A 22,231-nucleotide genomic window follows, 5' to 3' on the forward strand; every position below is an offset into this window, starting at 1 on the left:
GATAGCCTTGCCAGCTTTGTGAATGGTAAAGTTACCTGAGCAATTCAAATTTAAATTGCAAAATGATAAGTGTAATTTTCACACTCGTTTAAAATATACTCAATTAACTATTTAAAATGTGCACATTGCAGTCGTATATTATTTTGCATGTTTTTTTTAAATTATAAAATTTAATTATAGTGGGAACTGGCCATTCGTTGAATCGTAAATTTATATCATGGCACCTCACTAGGTGGTCACGTGACCAGCTTGCGTTTTGAGAGCGCATTCACAGGTATGGAAATTCGTAAATTTTATTAGAAATCGTGTTAATTTACGGATTAGGCTTTAGTTTTAAGGTAAAATCTTTGTTAAGGTTGAAAACGTGATGATGTGTTAATAAATGAGGTGTGAATATGTGTCGTGTAAGATTATTTTGGCAACAAAGACTGTCATTTTGATACCAAGAAAGGTGCTTCAGGAATGGCGTCCTCCACATGTGCCGCCTATTCTATTTCTTTTTCCTCAGAGGTTTAAGAAATAGTTGACATTGAGTCCTTTAAACTGTGAAAGTCTTTGAATCACTAATTTTATCAATGTTCATCTAAAGTAACGACTTCGCCCATTCTTAGATAGATTCTATCCTTGCTTTTTATATGATTCATTGTTTTACTTCGGGAAAAAAATACTCAATTATCACATCATTTTATAATTCAAAACTAGTTTTGTAGAGTATCGTACGTTTCATTAATGCATCCTTCTTTCAAACAGTTAATTGATCGGTTAACTAAGTGTTTGTTTATTTTCCTTTGCTTTCGCGGTGTGTAACGTTGCGTAGTCATTAATCATTGATATATTTTTATAATTTTTAGATAACCTAATCTACAGTTCAATGAACAATAACAATTCCTTCATACACGTTCAATTTGTCCGTATAATTTAGTGTCTAAAGAAAACAAAGATGCAAGTCAAAATCGATATGTAGTAAAGACTATACATAACAGACTCGTAGATACTTGGGAAAGACACATTTTTCTCTGTTTTTAGCTCAAATGATAGATTGAAATTAATTACTCAGGGAATATCTATTAATTTTCGAATTTAGTCGCTATTTCCCATAAGAGTCAAAAAAACTTAAAGGAATATTCATTTTTATTTCAATACATTTCTTTTAAATATTCTATTATAAATATAATATGTGTATTAGTATATATTACATAATGGTAGCATCAAAGAAGTGTAAATGATAATTTATATTATCAATAGAAATTCTCAGTCACCAAATTTTACTTATAACTTTGTCTCCATGTGGGTTATAATAATAATAAGATATTAACTTGATATTTATATTTTAATTAAATTAGAACTTGCAATGCATTATTGACTTTCCTAGTACAGATTATTAATTAATGTATAGGAAACAGATTTAATACATTTCCATGGCACAAGATATAACATGTTATTATTTATTTTCATCATTGATAATACAGACCAGTGATTCTGAAGTAATGTTCAACTCTTTGAGTGCAATAATATAATATTGGCAATATTTCAGTATTACCAGTTGAGAAATTAATATATATTTTTTAAAAAGATAGTTTTTCTAGTCATAGTAGTGATGTGTCTAAAATTATTTGTTAATAGACAGGCATGCTTATAGATCATGTAGAGTCAGAACAAAAAATTGTTAGATAATTTGCAGCAATTATTTAGGGCATTTTCAGCGAGTTAGTGTATTTTTATTAGGTATTCATATTTGTCTTTTTATTTTTCTCTTATAAAGACAACCTACATTCATTAATATATATTTCTTAGACAATTCCATATTAAGTTTGTTCTAATATTTTATAGTTTAAAGTGTGACTGATATTAAATTATATTAGTACCTTAATCTAATTATCACAATCAATTGTTGCTTGAGAGATCTTTTAAAGTCAATTGCTCGTCTTGGTATTTTTAATGTAATACATATATGTTTGTTTCAGCTGCTTGTAAATAGAGGCTGTAAATATAGCTGATAAAGATGAGTTTGGGTGCTCGCGCCACCAAGGGTGGTGTGAAGAAAGACGGGAAGCAGGACAAAGGAAAGGTGGCCGAGAAACCTGCACCCAAGGAAAAGACTAAACCACAGGTATATGACTTGTATGATAAAACAATATTAATATTAGGGTAAAAGCCATTATTATATTTATTTAGTATCGGTGATATCTCTGCTTTGTTGCACTTTGAAGATATGAAAGCGTTGATTGGAATTTTGATTTAAAACCTCATACATGTCACCTCTGTCAGGGATTACAGATAATTATAAAGGGTGATTAAATCATTGATCAAGTTAAAGCATGTCGCATTAATAGCCTATAGGTGTTAGTTAAATAGTTTATACATAGTTTTCAGAGATTTTCTCATATAATTTGAGCTTTATATATATATATACACAAAAACCCTTAAAAATTTGATAAAAAAAAATTTTTCAGATACTTTTACTGCAAAACTTAGTTTGCTAGAAATACATATTGACTAATGAAATGAAAATTTAATGGTTTTTTTTTATCATATATAAAAAAGTATTTTAAATTTCTTTCAAATATTTGACTAAATAGTTTAGCTATAACACAAGTAGCCTTCTTGATATATATAAGAAACGAAATTATAAAAGATATCTATTGCAAAATAAAATTTTATTATTATGACTCTAAAACTTCATTACGCTTTCAAACACTTAGCAATGTTTTAAATAGTCAATTCAAAAACACTGATCATTTATTTGAATATAATCATCATATATTTTAATGTACATTATTTTTTTGTCCTACTGACCTGCAATATGCAACCTGTCAATTTTGGTACGGTGAAATTTTTGCTGTAAAGCAATTTTTTTTTGTCTTAGCAACACATTGCTTGTTGTGTCATATAAACGTTTTTAAACGTGAATTCAACATGCTCTGTATGATTTATCATATTCTGTTAAAGCCATTTCCTATGGAATATGTCAACTATTTAGATAAAAGTATTTGACAAATATGAAATGTATTCTGAACGTGTATTATATAAATAGCTAGCTTTTTAATGTGATTTTGTCTGTGTGGGATTATGGTAGGAAAGTAATATGTTTGATAAATTATATGCTAACTAAATGGCAACACCAGCTAAAGAGGTTGTTAAGTGGCTTTATAAAAAGTAAAAATATTTATTGGGAATAATAATTTGGCAATCATGCAAATAGAGTCTTTTCGTAAATTTACATTTGTTACAAAATAATAGTGATTAAATTTTTTTATATATAAAATATAAAACTCATTCCTTGCAAAATTTTGTATTAAAATATATGCATAGACCACTTTGAGAAAAAAAAATGTATTCTACACTTGATGGATATAAACAACATTAACATAATGAGACAACAAAGACTGTAGTATTAATATAAATATAAAACAGTTTTATATAAATAATGAACATTATATTTTCAGGCAACCACAGAACAGCTAAGGATGGCCAACATGATTGACTGCAAGAGTGAAGACGCCTCCGATGTACGGAGAATGGTTAGTATAGGAAGTGTTATATGCAAACACTCACACATTATTAATGTTACATAGGTCAACCCAAATATACATATATATATATATATATATATGTGTGTGTATGTTTAGTGCCATTAGGAGGTAAATTTGTACTTTTTGCTGATTTCCCCTTGTAAGTTTTATTTGTGTGTGATAATATTAATTTGTTTCATTTAGTTTCTGTAATAATATATTTTTTATTTTTTAATATGACTTATTTCACTTGAAAGTTTATTTTGAGATCTTCATTATGTATATTATAATCAGTTTAAGAAATAGTTTAAAATTCTTTCTGTTACTATATTCATTGTTTTATATCGGTAAATATTTTTGATTTTTACTAAATATACTATATAAAAACTAAAAAAGCTACTTTAATAATATAAGTTTGCTATATTTGTCTGTCTGTTCATTTGTTTAGTCTAAACTGCAACATCTGGATAAATTTTGGCGAGACCTTCATTCACATTCATTCAATTAAAAGTAACTTCGCAACTTTTTATTTAGAAGTTGTAATTATGTTTACTATAATAAATAATCTGTGCGGACGATGTCGCGGGAAGAGCTAGTATAGTTATATAATATTATTTAAAAATGTTTACAGGTGACAGAGTTGATGGAAATGACCTGTCGCACCGAGGAGGAGGTGTGCTCGGCCCTTCATGACTCAGACAACGACCTGCAGGCTGCCTGCAACCTGCTGCTGGAGGAAAGCCAGCGGATACAGGTGGAGATAGGATATACATGATGATATTGACATGTGTAGCTAGATGGAAATGCGAAAACTTATGCTAGTATACAATGATTAAAATTATAAGATATAAGGTTTTTATAAGCACAGTGTGAATAGTTGTGTGTGTCCTCTCATTACTATAACTTTGTTTATATGTCTAACACTCACTTATTATTTTGATACTTACCTAATCCTTATTAATGCAATTGAGCTTGACAAAATAGACTATTATAGACTATTGTTAGCTATTTGTATGACAGGACATATCTTGTTTTGCATTTGTCTAGTTTAGAATTTAATATTTTTTATAGACACACTTATACAAAATTTTGATTTTTGCATTCAGAAGTAACGAGATGTGGCCGAGGTTATACATTATACCTCCAATACACATATAGTTATATTTGCTTATTTCCATCATATTATATTTTTAATAACCTAACAGTGTGGTTAGCTCCTATGTTGTCAATATTTTTGTATTTATACCTAAAGCTCCTATGTTGTCAATATTTTTGTATTTATACCTAAAAATTAACTTATTATAAACAGTACATTCCACTTAATCAGTACATACTAATCTAAAGCTACTGAACTTTGAAAATGAAAATATATTATATCTTCCCTATAATTCTGTTGTAATGTTAAATTGTTGTTAAATTCCTCTCATATGTATTCTAGGGCGAGTGGCAGACCAGCGAGAAGAAGAAGAAGAAACCTTCTCAGCCAGCCGGCAATGGCGATGCTGAACGGGAAAGAGATGCTCGCAGCAGATCGGGGCCTCGATCACGTATGTTACATACTGTACTATACTAGGCTAGGGTCAATGATGAATCATTTGATTTAACACTAAAATGATGAAGAAAGTGTTATGAAATGACATACTATAACTTTACTACACAACACCACACCACACCACACCACACCACACCACACCACACCACACCACACCGCACCATACCGCACCATACCACACCACACCGCACCACACCACACCACACCATACCACACTAGACTATACTATAGTAAGGTATAAGATTTTAATTACTACTAATAATTACTTCCTGACTCATTTGATTTCAAGACTAAACTGAATGTAAGTGTTACGAAATGTTGCTAGTGTTACGAAAACTGTGATAGGTTGTCAGTTGAGAGGAGATATTGTTTAGTGAAAATGGAAAGAGACAGATATATGTTTCGTGTAAGAGTGTAAATACGTGACGTGAGCGTCACAAAGCGTGTGATTGGATGGAGTTCAGAGGGAGACAAGAGATAATGAAAATGAAAGGAAACAGAGTTTAATTTCATATATTATGGTAGGGTATGAAGTGCAGGCGGACACGTTTTCACTCTTGTTCCCATATCCAGTTACACTGGAGTGTAATCTGTGTTAAAGATTAATAGGTTTTATTCTTGTATGTAGATGAAATTATAGTAACCAATTATGGGTTTAAACTAACCTTTTTTCTGTTAGTTGTACAAATTAAATGGTTTCACAGTATGAAAGAAAAGGCTTTATATTTCATGTAAAATCTATGATAAACGATGAATTATAGATGTTCCTAAAATATTTAGCTACTCTTTTAATGAGAGTGTTAGCCATCCAACCACTATATAGAATTATATTCGAGCACAGCCAGTACTGAGAATAATAATGTTATGGTATATAGAATAGAAATATTCATACGCGAGCAGGATTTGAACCTAAGACAGTTGCTGTTAATACCATGTTCGTACAGGCCGTGGCGAGGGCGAGTCCAACCAGCCCCCCGGCGGCGGTCGGGGGCGAGGTGCCGGGCGGGGGAGGGGTGGTTCCCGGGGGGGAAGGGGCGCCGGCCGGGGGGCGCGGCGGGGGGGTCCGCAGAGACCACACGGACATCCGCGTGACGTGGACTGGACACACGCACCTGACACCGGTGAGTTCTATACACACACACACATAAACAGATTTGTATGTCAAAACCTACACTCCGTGTAGTTATAAATCAATAGTCACATGTAAAGGGATGTGAGCACACACACACAGAGATATGTATGTACAGAATACGACATTTTACACAGTAATAGAGATTAAAATTCTTGGATGTATATATATATAAATACAGTATTTATTTGACTTCACATAGTAATATATCTGATACTCGACTTAAAATAATTACTTGTATGTGATATACAGTTTACACACATACACTTGCGTATATTATATTTATATAAGTAAAGATATCGCTTTATTGGAGGCTTTGAACTTGAAAAAAAACTGCTATTATGTATTATTATTGCAAAGTAAAGGTCATTGCCTCCCCCCAGCCGTGCGATCTGAAGTTAAAATAGCATTGCGATATATATCACATACTTTAAAGATCAATACTTTATAAACACAGTGTTGAACTGTGTTTCAGTGTTGCCCCATCAAACACCTTAATATAACTTTTTAAATCAAGGAAAAACCTGTGTATTTTTTGGTTGTGTACTTAAAAAAATATATATTTTTAAATGTAAGTATATTTATAATTGTCGTGTATATTATTCTGTTGTATCGTCAGCAGGTGGTAACATTGATTCGTTCCCCACCACAGAGGATTGGGACAATGAGGAATGGTCGGGCTCTCTATCTGATACTAAGGTATTATTAATTTACTTGTACACAAATAGTAGTAAGTTTTAATAGGCTAATATAACTTCACTGTCATACTATTAATATCGATAGAAATAGAAATCTTTGTGAAATGTGAATGTACGGATTTTTCTTTCTCTTTCGCACAAAAACAACTGAGAAGTTTTTCTGTAATGTTTCTATAGTTATATAATAATGTATAGGTTATAGTTTATCCTATATTAACTATATAGTTGTTATTGTATGAAGTCAGGTGACAGGACCTATATTTGTTTACGCAAACTATTGATTCATTACTTAATCCAATTTCAAAATAAATACGGTGAAAGTCGCAGGAGAATAATAATGTTAAAGAGTAATCGAGTATTGTTACGTTCCAGGTGTTTACTCCCAGCTCCAACGCACTTCCGGCGGAAGCCGAGCCGCCGGCTGTCACGGTTAGTATTCGTCTTATACATACAATGAGTAGAACATTATGTCATATAAGATTTTCACGCGCACACATTTAAATGAAACTAAGTTTAATGGTCGCAACGCGCTTTTCATTGCTTTATATCCACATAAAGCGGATGTTTCTGTGATCCCGGACAGACGCGATGGAAGTGTTCCGTCCAGTTATAAAATGAGAAAAAAAAAATACGCAGTATCCGAAAAAACTTAGGTTTCCTTTAAATGATTTGAATGTTCCGAATAAACAGCAAAATTTTAATAATATATACAACATATTATATTATATTAACTAAGTATGGTTCTATATGTACAATGTTAGCGTCAGAATCTTTCTGTTTATTCAGTAATAGTAAAAAGATAATATTGTATGTATGTTTGAATGGTACCATCTCATTAACTACTGGTTTGAATCAACAAACAAACAACCTATGTTATGTAATGTAGAACAATCTTAAGGACGATTTGTGCTGTTATAACTTTCACGGGGAAAGACTGGTGTAGGAACTAGTATAGAATATTTTTGACATCTATTTGTACGAAGATTTGAAATTCATTGTATTTTATTTATGACAGGAGGATTGGGAGTCTGGAGAGGCGAACGGCCGCGAACACATACCGACCTACACATACCACAACACACACCAACACATACCGGTGAGCGATACACAGCACGGATATAGTGATTTGCATACTGACTGACTATATATATATATATATATTAAAATTAAGATTTATATTATGTTCGGAATAAAAAGTTTACAACACTAACCTGTAAGAAAAGAACCGACATTTAAATCTGTTAATTTACAATGTCGATTCCAACATCACAATTAAAATAAATACGATCTATTTTACAAGTTCTCTTCTTGGCCACAGTTTCGTTATACGATATACAATTTAAAATAAACCACAGATAATAATATTTGGTGTTTGTCTATGACACGTGAAAAAAACTATATTTTTATTTACATTTATTTATATATATATATAAATTTTGTTCGTAAATATTTTCAGCAACTGAGCAACACAAACGCCGTGTCGGCGGCTACTACGCCCGTGACGACCGCCGCCGCTAAGACGGACGAGGGATACGGACAACATCAGGTAAGTTGGAGGACGTTGGTGGAGAATGTTGGACATTTTGGAACATACCGTGTAGGGGTAGTCACCGCCACGTATCTTGGCAAAGTTTTGGCGTAGTGTATATCAGTTTGCGCATGATGTACCTTACACTTACACTACATACACTTTTAATACTCATCTGTAACAAGAACTCTTAACAGTAGAAAAACCAATGTGTCCAATTTAAGTGATCGCAAGTGTACTTCCTTCGTCACTTTAAATCGTTTTCTAACCATCTATCGTCTCTAGACAAGTTACGCGCCGGCTACTATACGTCATGGTAGTATAATTTAACCGTACTAACTACTTAAAAATATAACAAATGATGTATAGATACAATAAAAATTTAAATTCTCTATTTATTAGTCTATCAGAGAACAAGTCTTACTTCACGCGGACGGAGTCGCGGGCGAGGGCTAGTTTAATATAATAGTAAACATGTTACATGTCATTGTATTGTTAACATTGTTTATTCTTCCGCCAGCCGATGGGTATGTCTGGTAGTCTCAGCGCGGCGCAGACACAGTACCTGTCTCAGTTCACCACGCAGGCCAGGCACGACTCGGGTGTGTATGAGATAAAATATAAATTATCTTAGCAAATATATTAAGAAAAATTCATTAATACGAGCAGATCATAAGTTTGAGATGTTGTGGAAGTAAAATGGCAAAAAGTTGACTCTTAAACATATAGTAAGTATATGTTTACTACGTTTGATTCATTTCTTAGTACTAGTCATATTTTACTTTAAATGTTATCGTATATAAGATATAATATTTAATATATTTATAAAGGTGTGTACGGAGGTTACGGCGTGTACGCCAGTGAGGCGACCCGCAAGCAACGGGTTAGAGTGCCGCCGCCCTCAAAGGTGAATGAACACTTATAAACCCACAAACCAAATCACTATGTACAATATATTTACTACCATTCATATTGATATTACTTATTCTAGAACACTGTGATGAATAAATAGCCGTACTCATTAATAATGATATAGGTTAGTAAGTAAAATGTGATGGAATAATTTTATTTGGACATGTCACATAGTGTTAAGTCGACAAAACATATTTACGTACTGTGAACCCAGAGAAACGAAGAAAATAACTGTGCGCGGAATCCCTTCGGAAGAAGTGAGACTTCGTCATGTTGAATGAAAACAGGAAGGGGAGGGAATTGATTATAAGGAATTTGTAGTGTTTCTTTAAGATAAACTTTATTAACGTTACTTACAAGTCAGAATTGTTTGCCCGCATGCGTTCGAGCGCCACGCATTCCCTCTCGCTCTCTCTCTCTCTATCCCCCTCTCCAGGAGCGTTAAACGTTTAACGCAACCTTGTTGGAAGTCACATAAGAAGTTTCACTTCAAAAAAATAACTTTGTTGCATAGTCTAATTTGTGTTACCTGACATCCAAGGATCTTTTGGTTGTGTCACTTTTTTTATTGAGATATAAAACTTAATGAATTCCAGATACCATCGTCGGCGGTGGAGATGCCAGGTGGTACTGAGACATCGAGCAATATGTTCATCGACGTACAGTTTGGAGCCCTGGAACCCGACGCCCTACACGAGCCTCCGCCCCCCGTGCAGGGGGCGCCGCCTCCCACCACCACGCAATCACCTACAACCAGCATACAGACTAACAAACAGGTACACTGAACACATATATATATATAGATGCGAGCTAGGGTTCGATTAGCAATATAAAAAGACATTCAATATGAATATAATATCACTTGTATCGATTCTCTATGGACTGACTCAGAACCGACCCAGCGGCCCTCTTATACACGCCGATCGGCTTAATAGAACATTCCAAAACATTATCATGTAAGTTTCTACTTGTTTACATTAACACGAACAAAAGGAATATTCCAGTAAACGTAGAGCTAATCGTTCGTACATTCGCCACGAGATGGCGCGGCCGCTTGGTGTCGAGAACATAACACAATATTCGCTAAGCGGGTATTAAGACTATATAACCAATAGTAAACAATAACAAGTTCATTACAAGCAGGTAACGTCACAAGCTGACAGCCAGCCCGTACCAAGCCACGAGACGACGACGGAGGCGCCCAGCAATAGTTATCCTAATGCCAATAGTATGGTGAGTGTTATAACTAAGGTTGGTTACAGGATGTACATTACACGCGACAGACATACCTACACTATAAGTTGTAAGTGTCGAGACACATAAGCTGAGGTATTGTTAAATAAATCTTTGTACTAAGAACTATTGACTCGGAAGTGATTATAAAATTGTTTATATATAGAAAAGGAAAAGTTTCTAAATTCAAATTAAAAGTAACTCTGGCTATTTTGGCATAGTATATAAATATTGTATAAATGTTTAACAAAAAATTAAAACTGTTGTTGAAAAAGTCAAAATCAAGCTGAGAAATTCCATCAAAATTGCGAAATGAATTAATTTCAATATTTATATGCAATTTTAGAAAATGATTTATTTTTTTATTATGCTAAATGCTGTTAATATTTGTCGTCAACAGTTAAGTGAGAGTATATCAGTAGTGGACCCTACACCCGCCAGCCAGCCGGTCACCTCGGACACAGCGGTCACTAACAGTAGCTGTGAGTATCAAAGTTTTATTTATATATAAATGTTGAAATTAAATTTTTACTGTCAATATATCTATCTGATTGAAAAATACCGCCGACATTGATTTTATAGATAAATTTCAAAATACCTAGCTTTATTTAAAATAAATATTTTATAGTAGTTTTGTCAAAAAAAAATATAATAATAATAAAGCGAGAGTCATATAAGAGCTGGGAATTTAATTATCGTATATAGCAAAAGACAATTTTATTCAAGTTATAAAATTCACCTTCCACAATTTAAGGCACCGCAATAAAGTGTGCCTAACAGTGATGTGTAATATAAATTTAAATAGAATATAAGTTTTCAATGATTTTACAGAACATGAATGATAAACATCATTTTAAGTTTATTATTTTGTATAAAAGATCAGCGTTTATCTCGTTTCGTTGTCCCCGTTACATGCCTTCACTATGTTTACATTATTTATCACGTTTCGTTGTCATCGTATTCCGCAGCGTTGGATAAGTTGTCGGCGTCAATGAAGCAGCTAGGCGTGTCGGGGACGGCCAGCCCGGCCGCACAGGACTCGCACCGACATCACTACACACACCACCGACCGAAGGTACTACATATATATATCTCGTTCGCCCATGATCACGGTTGCTGCAAAGTATCCGAAACGTCGGAGTATGTAATTTGTTAAATGATAAAATAACGCATAGTAATAATAAAAATATCAGTTTCATTTAAATGAATACTTGCGAGTCTTAGGTCTGATTATGTAATACAGTAATGTATGTTTGTATGTCCCCAGTCTGTAGGTCAACAACAGAACGTGTACGCGCCTCACCACGTGTCGCACCACCCGCCCGTGTACGGAGCTAATGTGTACGCGCCGCAGGTGGTTATATGTTGATTAATATGTTGAATAATATTGTAAAACTATATAGTCTGATTGTTTAAAGCCTTTATTTCGTTGATTGGTTTGTCTTGAAGTACTATTTCAGTGTATTTGGCATATTTAAAAGATTTAAAAACGGAGTTTCTATGAAAAATGTTGCCAATTCAAAATTCCACTCGTAGTTGCTCTACCGTGAAGTGATTAAAGCGATTCTTAATCGTACATAAAGTTTACTAATATATAGTTAACAAAAAGAGAGAGAAAATAACTAAAATAGATTTACAAATGACTAAATATGTACTTGAATAAAAGCTTGTGTTCTTACTATAAGTTTCGCAGCGACATGATACTTCTCACATGTTAATATTAACGTAGCTATATAGACAAACGGGAAACGTACAGTGTGTAGTGTCATGCAAACTTGTGGTACTGAGAATGAATTTGCTATCTCACATGGGACTTGATTGAAATGTTATTAGTATTGAAACCGCTCACAGCTAGATCACTCAGGCTTGTATCTGTAACAAACGAGCTACAGAACACGGCTTAGTCCACTCCGATTACATATATATATATATATATATCTATATATATATATATGTAAATTATCCAAACACCAAGTGTCACCATAAAGGCCATATATATTTTTGTGATATATTAATATGTTATAACTTCAGGTGAACTCAACGAACGCGTCGCTAACCGGTGCTTCAATGGCGAGCGGATATCCGTCCAGTGTTACTCTCACACAGTACCAACCGATCATCAACTCGTATCAGGTAGTTTTTGGTTACTCCTTACTAATGTTTCATCCTAATAACAATATATTTGTTGCTATAACGTCTCTACATCCTTATCGTATCATTATACTGACTACATTAATTTCAAGTAAGGCGTTTTCATTAGTTTCTGATAGATATGTGGACACTACTGCCGGACTATTGTACCATATGTTTTGGTCGATTAAAACATACCCGCATTTTATTACTTTGAAGAAGAAAAATCAATAACATTTTTACATGAAATGTAGTGTTTGTAATGTGAATGTAAGTCGTTGTGAATGTATATCAGGAACTGTTGAACTCCTCCCTAACTTATATTTCGTCTCTAACTTATGTCATGTAACGTATCTGTTTCGTCCATACTCTGTAGGTGTCATGTAACAATACTAACATTCTCGGTACAGCAGCAACAGACGCCATCGTCGACGGTGTCAGCGGTGTCCGTGTCGGCGTACGGTGGTAGTGCGTTGTACACGGCCGCCCCTTACACCGCGCCGCCCGCGCACCACGCCTACCACCACGCGCCCAAACACCACAAGGACAGTACGCAGGCGCCGCAGGTACATAAACACACGCGCACAGACATGCACTTAAGCGATTACACATATACATACTCACTAGTGCACACACGTACATAAATACACACACACTACATACATATACATACACAACAATACTCACACATTAGTACACACACACATACACACAGATACGCTTACTTCCACTACCACAATCACACACACACCTGCGCACAAGCTCTGCCTTGGACCGATGACAGTAAAAACATCAACAAGCCACCGTTAATACAATAACACAACATTATAATACTTCCTCTGTCACAGCTGTATGTCTTCAATAGTGTTTTAATATCTCAATTCTCATATAGTGTTGTCTTGTATTCGTGAAGGTTCATAGTCACGTACAGGTATTTCAATACACTCGTGTATATATATATATCACATTATCAACTATATGTTTCAGTATGACAGTTCAGTGGCGTCCAGCAACAGCTTAACGAGCACCTCCACGACACAAACGTCCACGGCGAAGGTTACCACAACCACAGGTACGTTAAAAATCATATGTATAGGAAATTTTATTATATTTATATTAATTTATATAAAATTTCGTATGTTTTATTTATTGAAATACCATATTTTTTTATTCAAATATCTACTTGTATGAGAAAATCGTATAATTGAATAAGTTATGTTTAATAAACATTTAGTATTTCTTTAAAGCCTTTCATTAAACCTTATAGGTCTATCAAACTTTATGACTCGTGCAAATTTCTTCATCAAACATTAATATATAAATGTCGTCTGTAATATATAATAATATTTGTCAGTGAGCAACGCGGCGAGTACGGGTGCGTCGTCAGCCACAAGCGCAGCGGGCGGCGGAGCGGGAGCGGGCGCGGGCGCGGCGTACGCGGGCGGAGCGTTGTACGGCGGAGCGTACGCCTATGACGAACAAATCATGCGAGGAACGCTACCGCACCATATGGTTAATATGAACTACTCATTACATTGAATAAAAAACTTATTACCCGAAAAATTTTAAAGGTTTAGTCAAAATGCAGTATATATATGTATATACATAATCTATGACAGTACTATCCCGATCTGTACTAAATATTTGCCGTTGCGACAAACAGGCTTGTATAAACTTTTGTCCTGTGGTTTGGCTTTGTCGTATATTATATCCAATAGAATAGTCGAGTTATAACATTAGGTAGGCTCTATTGACAGGACTGAATGTTGGACATATTCAGTTTAATAAATGCCATAGTATATACGACATGCGGTTATACAAATATGTAGGCTGGATAGTATTAGATACAGTATATCACAGTTTTAAATGAATGTTTGTAGGGCGGATACTACGAGGTCGGCTACGGAGCTCGCGAAGGCACGTTCGGTCTGGGAGCGGGAGAGAGATTCGGCAGAACAGACGCCGCCTCACCACAACAGGTGAATAAACATATATATAATATGTATGTATATATGTATGTGTGTAGATATTATTCGTATGTGAGATTCTCACTGCCTAAGAATACCTAACAGAAAATAATGATTATTGAATGATAAAGTTTGTATGTATGTTTCTCTATCACTCAGAAAATAAGCAACAGATTCTGATAAAATTCCAGTGATGTATCTTGGAGGCATGACAGCTCATGGGCTCCAATTTATCCCTCGATTCTATGTTGTTTCCGCGGGAACGCGACAGTGTGTTCATTCCTAGTTGTTGAAAGAATTCTTAATTCAAAAACTTGTCACATAATAGTATTCACATAGGTTATGTAAAGAGAAACGAGAAATACTTCTTATGTATGGAAAACTAGTCGCTTTGACAGTGGATTAACATATAATATAATATTTTATATCTTAAGTACAGAGATTTTAACGTAGTTCCAAAGATCACTATGATGAGGGGCCAGCAGAAGGCGTTACATCCGAGACTGGTGTTTGACATTTAAATGAGAGTTATTTTGTTTACGATTCACTCCTACATTACACCAAAACTATCGATAAATTTTCAGTGACGTGCAACGATTAAAATACAAGAAAAAGTCGATAGATATAGTTTAATATAAATTCGTGTTATATAGCAGCTCAGAGCTCATACATTAATGTTATCTATGTATATATTAATAACGTTACTATGCAAGGTCCCGGCCGCCTTACCTCCCGGATACGCGTACTTCTATCAGCCACCGCCTACGTCCTATCAGTACGGAGTTTATCCACCTGTAAGTGTATAATTAATATTATCTATCAATAAGTAGTAAATAAAAATTATGAGGAAAAAAGATAATTCTAGAATATAAGCCAAAAACGCAGTTCGAAATTTGAATTTTGTATTCGGTGAACTGATCTGAAGATATATTTAGATCGTGGGTAAGATAAGATGTGCTCTTTGGTGACAAAGAAGAGGGTTACAAGGAAAGATTTTGAAACATGAAACATAACCGAATTAAACGTACAATTTTAGACCCGGGATACACTACTGTGGTCACGTGCTAGGTTGCATTCTAATAACACAACATTCCTAAATAATAATTTTAACCCGTCTGAATACAGTACGGTGGTGGCTCAAGCGTGGGAGGCGTGGGAGGCGTAGGTGGCGTGGGCGGCGTAGGCGGAGTGGGCGGCGTGGGCGGTGTGGGCGTGTCAGGAGGTGGAAAAGTATCCGCTTACTCACAACAACAACAACCGCCCTACGACGGCCAGGACACGTATAAACCAGGTGATCTTTCAATACTAAGTATATAAATAAAACATTTGTTTTAAAATAATAGCATATTTTAAATTGCAGTTCAATATTTGGTATAGTCCTTATGGTAACAAGTAGCACTTGCTGATATTCTGACGGTTACAATATAAAATTATTAAATGCACAAGAAAAAAATCATACAAGCCATGTGATATTTGTCTAAAAATATTTTAAAATGTGTATATACTTGTGTCTCACCCAAGAAAATTAAACATTCATGAAAAATTCACCCACTATATTAGCTAAGATATATCCTAACTTTTATATCTTAAGATGAGTTTGTCATCAAACATCTCGTGTGTGTCGAGACACTATCAAAATTTCACATAACGTAAGGAGTATCAATTAAAAACAGTACTCATATAGTAGTATATGTATGTAAATAATAATTGATATTCATTGTGAGCATAAAACTATGAATAATATGTAAATTCAAAAAAATATTTAATATTCAGGCGGGCCTTACACGGGTAGTGCGAATAAGACGGGCGGAGGCGCCAATGATCTCACCAACACAATGTATGCCAAGACTCATGTAGCTCTCAACAAGGTCAATGTAAGTCAGATTATATCATATATTATAAAAACAATGACTACAGACAAACACAGATAAGAAAGCCTTCTGTTATATGAACTGTTCTTATTAACCAGCCAAAGTACTACCAATTGTAAATTAGAAGCTAATAGCGAATTCCGCTGTACATAATTTTTATAAATATTCAATAACAATAATAAATGTGTTTTTTTTTATTTTGTACTGAATAATAATTTTCAAAATCATATTATAATGTCGGTGAGAAAATAGGCTTTCATATAATATATTTGATTACCTTAAAAATTATATGAAAAAGATTTGAAGCAAGTGAAATATACAATTTCCAGAGTTACGAGAAGGCTGGTTTTCATAGCGGCACCCCGCCACCGTTCGGCGCTGGGTCACACCTGTACATACCGGCCCCTCCGCACCACCATCCCCACCACCACGCTCCGCAACAACACCAGGTACACACACACACAGAGAGCAGCACACACTCGCACACACACACGGTGAACAGTCTCACACGCACATACTATAGTCTATTTAAGACTGAATACTTTTTAAATCTAAAAAGTTGAAAAAGTCGCTAATGTTTCAATTATCCAGCTGTCGACTGAGATTTTACTCAAACAAAGAAATCATTGATTGATGTGTATCCTTAACACAAAATGCATGGTAAATATATTATTATATGTATGTATGTATGTATGTATTAGTAGTGTTCATACATTTACATGTCATCAACGTTTGACATGTGATTATTTTGTTTTTAAATAGATTTTAACCGTCGGTGGAGTGAGTTCCATGTAGCTATATATATCCGAGCTTTGTATGTATGTATCATAATTTTATTTGGTCACACGTCACACGTCACACGGAACTATTGATATGTGTGTATTTATATACTATATGTAACATAGTGTTCTCCTCACAAACATACATGACTGCTTTGTATGTCGGTACTCGGTACACGAAGACATTGGTCACAATGAAGTCTACATTGCATGTACTATACTATATATTTAGAGTTTTATTTCATTTGTAGATGGATGGTCGGCTCAACAGTAGTCATAATAGGCGGGTAAGTTGTATGTTTATTTGGTTGTATGTGCTTTATATATACATATGTATACAACCCGCCTTCGCATGACACGTGATTATATATCTGTATGCTATGCTTAACACCGTCCCGTGTTCTCTTGTTTATAACAAGACTTAGATATAGTTAGACATATTTATGTAAAATGTATATGAAGATCTTTTTTAGGACTTTTGAGACCCCACCCCCGTCCTTGATACATTTTTATAACCCCCCCCCCGTTGTGACGTCACACACTCTTTAAATCTATGTGTGTATTTAAAAATAATCGAGAGATAACAGCTATTTTCATGTTTAACTTTTTTTTACTAAATAATAATCTAGTAAAATCAACATAAAGTCCAACATTTCATAAAATCGGGAAAATTTTTTTAATTTTCAAATCACATCCAAGCTTTGCGTTTTAATGTATTTTAAATTTCAATATGTGACGTCACAAAACTATTAACACCCCCCCCCCCGTACCCCTTGTCACACGACGATACATACTAACTATTAATAAGTCAACATTAAATAATTACTGTTTACTGAAATACTCTTGATATCGGAATAGAGGACTATATTATTATTATACTATGTCATTACTGAACTAGTCCTTAGAATATGTACGGGAGAGTCATCATACGACATTATACAGAATTTGAGATAATCACTGTAGCGGACTAAGATTCTGGTGAAGCATAGAAAGATTTAATAAAAATTAAAACTGTCTAAAGAGTTTTTTATGGTATTAGTATTATAGTCTGTATTTTCTTATATATTATTTATCTGCAACCGAATAGTAAAAAATGTATGGCTGATAAAAAAATGACAAATATATATCAAGCAGATTGTATTATATAATGTTTGCTGTTTAAATCATTTGGTTAGTATACACGAACAGTTCAACGATAGTGGTGACGCTTTGTTCCGTGCAACTAATAAATACAAGCATAACCTGTGTTTTACACCGATGGATCTATCCAAACCGATACTATACTCCACACGTATGTATGTCCGTCACCCGAAGACGTGTATACACAGAACTAGAATGTTTATTATATGGAGATGTCTTTAACTTGTTTTAGGAGAGCGGATCCGCGGGTCGTTCCTCGTCTAAACCACAATCGAGCAAGCCGACGTATTCCCAATCATACTGGACGCCGAACTAGGTGGCTATGAGACACGAAACCAGAGTGTGACATTAAATTGTACATTTAATTATTATTAGAAAAACATATTCAATAATAACGAGCCTTGCGAATCTCTAACACGCAGTTGCTATCATTAAACGCAGAACCAGCCTGTTTCCAAGTCGGTAATTAATAATGTTATGTTTAAATTAATTGTAAAGTCAATTTGTAGATTAAGTTGTACGAACCATCTCAATTGACTGAAATCTAATTTGTAACAGATAATATATTTATTTTTGTATGTCTCAATAGATTTTATATAAAACGGTATTATAATTATTTTTAATAAAATGTAATTTATAATTTAAATGTACGAATTACTGTCACACTAATTCCGTTATGGAATTAAAATGTGACAATCGGGAATCGAATCTGAAAAACCGAAGACGCCATTTTGACGACGGTTGGCACGATCCGTGCTGGCTCAGTCCGATAGTTTAAATATATGTGTAATACATCGATTTGGACGCGAGATGGCGCTGTAATAAAAACATTGTCACTGTAAAATATGAACATTAATTTTAGTAATATTCATTGTACAATATTTATTGTATTTTGATAATTTACAAATTAAAGTTTATAAAAATACTATAAACTTTTTTATATTCAACCACTAGTAACGCCATCTAGGCGGCTGTTTTGTCATTTTTTTTTATTTTAAACTAACGGGAGTCTAGAGCATTGATATTTTTAATTGTCAAAGATGGCGCTTAAGAATATAGCCACAAGGAACAGTATTTGAGATGAACAGATTCTTATGCTAGTAATGTTGATTGTATTTTTCGTATTCAAAGATGTTTTTTACCAGTTTATGCCCTTTATATTGCAAGGATTCGCAAATTGTCCTTGTTGAATATTCTATTTACCAACTATAGCAAAATTTATAAAAAGCGATTCGTTTGTCCTGAAACGATAAACCGGTAGCAACTCTAACAGTAACCAGTCCCTTTACTATATACACTTAAACTCCCTTGCATTCAATTTGTTTTTAATGATACATAATGATTTATTTACACCAACGAGTTATAAAAAGTTCAATGCGGTTATTTGGGCATCGTTTATGGAATATGTAAAAAAATATATCACAGATTCGATCTTCGATTTTACACACACACACACACACACACACACACACATATATATATAATGAATATTGGTATGTTCACAGGTAGTCCTCTAACGGACACGTGTATACAGGCGGCCTCTCCGGGTCGCCTCAGCGTGTGCGCACACGAGCGTCTCATCAACATTCACGTGTCAATTTATACGGAAAAAATAAAATAAAAAAGAAACGATAGTGTATAGGTGTTGTAAATGGTCTGAAGTAACGCGTTGATTTATTGTGTAATTAACTTGTAATATAAACGTGTGCGCACCGACTTATACATACATTTGTAAAATAAATGCCGTTTTAATATCCTTAAAAATTGTTAGTAAACCGGCGTCGGGATCGCATTGTTTGATCGGGTTTAGGGCGCGGACACACTGCGGTGAGTAGCGCGCTGTGTGTTCGAGCCCTAACGTCCCTACACGTCGAGATAATTATAAATTAACTGTAGTCCTACTCGTATGTATATGTATGTAAGCGCTTGGTGCGCTATGCGCGCTGAAAGGTTTATATTTTATTTTTTTTTTGTATTTAGTTGTCATACTTTTTGTAATTACATTATATTATTAAAAGAAACATGGCGTCGGCGGACGTCCGGTCTAACAACTCAATTGTATTAGACGATGTCTTTTTTATTGTGAACGAATGTCGAGAAATGTCTCGCGTTTGAAAGTATGAGGGAAATACACATATTGGAAACATGACAAAACTTTTTTTTAATTTCCCAATATATCTTTTTATATTTCCATGACCAATTTCACAGGAAATAACATTATTTCGTATTTAAAATATTTTTAAGGCACTTTTTTAAGCTCAATTCTATTTCGATGATAAGAATATCACAAAGTCGCCGCTGCCGCTTCATCAAGGATCCAGTATAGTGAGCCTTGAGGCTGAACTCTGGCCGCTGGTAAATCTTCATTGTCTTTAAGAATTCTCTGCAAGAAAAATATAATAATTATAACAAAAGAGAAAATTTTGACTGTAAAATTAACAGTTAATAAGTGTAACGCAGATTATTAAATATTAATGTTCTATACAAAAAATAAATATATATATGCCGTTTGAATCAGTATGCAACATATAGAAATTAGGTAACTAACATTAAAAAACGTAAATCATTTAAATTAAGTCTCTTAACTAAACCAAAGCATTAACATATATTAAGGTCTAAAGAATTAAAAATGTTAAAGATGTTAAAGATATTCTTAAAGATTATCCAAAATAAACCGATTTCTTTCAGTCCTTGATAAATAAGCATCATGTGTATCAAAGTTACTCACTCTAACCATATCGGCTTTACCGGCACCACTAATAGCGAAGATACAGTTTCTAGCGTTGTTAATAACTGGATAGGTGAGCGTGATCCTCTCCGGCGGAGGTTTGGGCGAGTCAGTGATTGAAGCTACTTGTAGTGTGGCCTCTTTGAGCAGTGGATGGTTAGGGAATAATGAACATGTGTGCCCGTCTGGGCCCATTCCTAATAGAAGGAGATCAAATTTGAAATCATCACTTTTGAATGCATTTTTTAGTTGTTCTGTGTAATCTCTCGCTGCTTCTTCAGCTGTAAAATAATTGGTTTACATATTAGTGCAATAAATATTGTCATATTAGATGTATTTCAACATTTTTATATACCTGAGACGCCCTGTTTTATAATGAGAAACTGATTTCTAGATAAATTGGTCTTAGGTATTAATTGTTTTTCGTAAGTCCCAAATGTAGAATCCTCGCTGTCTTCAGGAACTACTCTCTCATCACAGAAGGCTAGCACCCACTTAGACCAGTCCGTATCAACTTTTGGCAGTCCTTCGCATAAATATTTCACCACTGAACCGCCTATAATGTTTTTATTATTTACTTTGTTTTATTAAGTTAATAAAATATTAGTAATTACACTGCAAATACTTTACCAGAAAGGCCGATAAAAAATTTGCCTCTATTAAGAATCGCATCATTTGAAATTTTTTCCACGTATGAAGCCAACTTATTAATAATTCCAGCCTCATCTCCAACCTTTATGATTGTCATTTTATTTTCTTTGTGAATATTGAATACTAAAAATGTCTTAAACTATATTAACTTTTCCGTTCGCGAGACCTTAATTTGACATTTGACACCAAGAACCTTGAAGATTGTGCATAATGATCAATATTATCAATTATAGATGCGTTCATACCACTAAGTAACATTAGTGTTACAAAATTCCAATAAAAAAAGCATAATAATTTAAAGGACTTCGATAAATGTATGAAGCAATTAATGCATACAATATTTCAATATCTGTCATATCATTACAATTTACCATTTCCTGTAAAATTAAAATCTCTTGAAT

General features: G+C 34.0%; 2 protein-coding genes across 11 annotated transcripts; one reads left to right on the top strand and one right to left on the bottom strand.

The window, feature by feature from the left end:
* Positions 1 to 190: 190 nt before the first annotated feature.
* LOC116773416 (protein lingerer) lies at positions 191 to 20,605 on the top strand. Of its 10 annotated transcripts, none has more exons than XM_061528778.1 (29): positions 191 to 274; positions 1,965 to 2,110; positions 3,447 to 3,521; positions 4,144 to 4,266; positions 4,951 to 5,059; positions 6,009 to 6,185; positions 6,813 to 6,892; positions 7,264 to 7,320; positions 7,907 to 7,987; positions 8,348 to 8,437; positions 8,940 to 9,021; positions 9,250 to 9,326; positions 9,928 to 10,107; positions 10,472 to 10,564; positions 10,965 to 11,046; positions 11,533 to 11,639; positions 11,832 to 11,918; positions 12,596 to 12,697; positions 13,105 to 13,260; positions 13,682 to 13,766; positions 14,049 to 14,206; positions 14,575 to 14,673; positions 15,375 to 15,455; positions 15,787 to 15,952; positions 16,435 to 16,535; positions 16,862 to 16,981; positions 17,563 to 17,598; positions 18,684 to 18,767; positions 19,957 to 20,605. In XM_061528778.1, the coding sequence occupies exons 2-28, from the start codon at positions 2,003 to 2,005 to the stop codon at positions 18,765 to 18,767; spliced, it is 2,796 nt and encodes a 931-aa protein (XP_061384762.1). In that variant the 5' UTR covers positions 191 to 274; positions 1,965 to 2,002; the 3' UTR covers positions 19,957 to 20,605. The 10 variants fall into 10 exon arrangements, with proteins under 10 accessions (XP_061384762.1, XP_061384767.1, XP_061384765.1 ...); XM_061528783.1 differs by having other exon boundaries at positions 13,108 to 13,260; XM_061528781.1 differs by having other exon boundaries at positions 10,475 to 10,564.
* Positions 20,589 to 22,023, bottom strand: LOC116773439 (6-phosphogluconolactonase). The gene is made up of 4 exons (XM_032665870.2): positions 21,810 to 22,023; positions 21,535 to 21,735; positions 21,180 to 21,460; positions 20,589 to 20,834 (listed from the first exon to the last, which is right to left on the bottom strand). Exons 1-4 carry the CDS (start codon positions 21,925 to 21,927, stop codon positions 20,736 to 20,738), a joined length of 699 nt encoding a protein of 232 aa, XP_032521761.2. The 5' UTR covers positions 21,928 to 22,023; the 3' UTR covers positions 20,589 to 20,735.
* Between the last annotated feature and the right edge of the window lie 208 nt (positions 22,024 to 22,231).

This window comes from Danaus plexippus, assembly GCF_018135715.1.
Source record: "Danaus plexippus chromosome 22 unlocalized genomic scaffold, MEX_DaPlex mxdp_33, whole genome shotgun sequence".
In the NCBI taxonomy this organism is placed as follows: Eukaryota; Metazoa; Arthropoda; class Insecta; order Lepidoptera; family Nymphalidae; genus Danaus; species Danaus plexippus.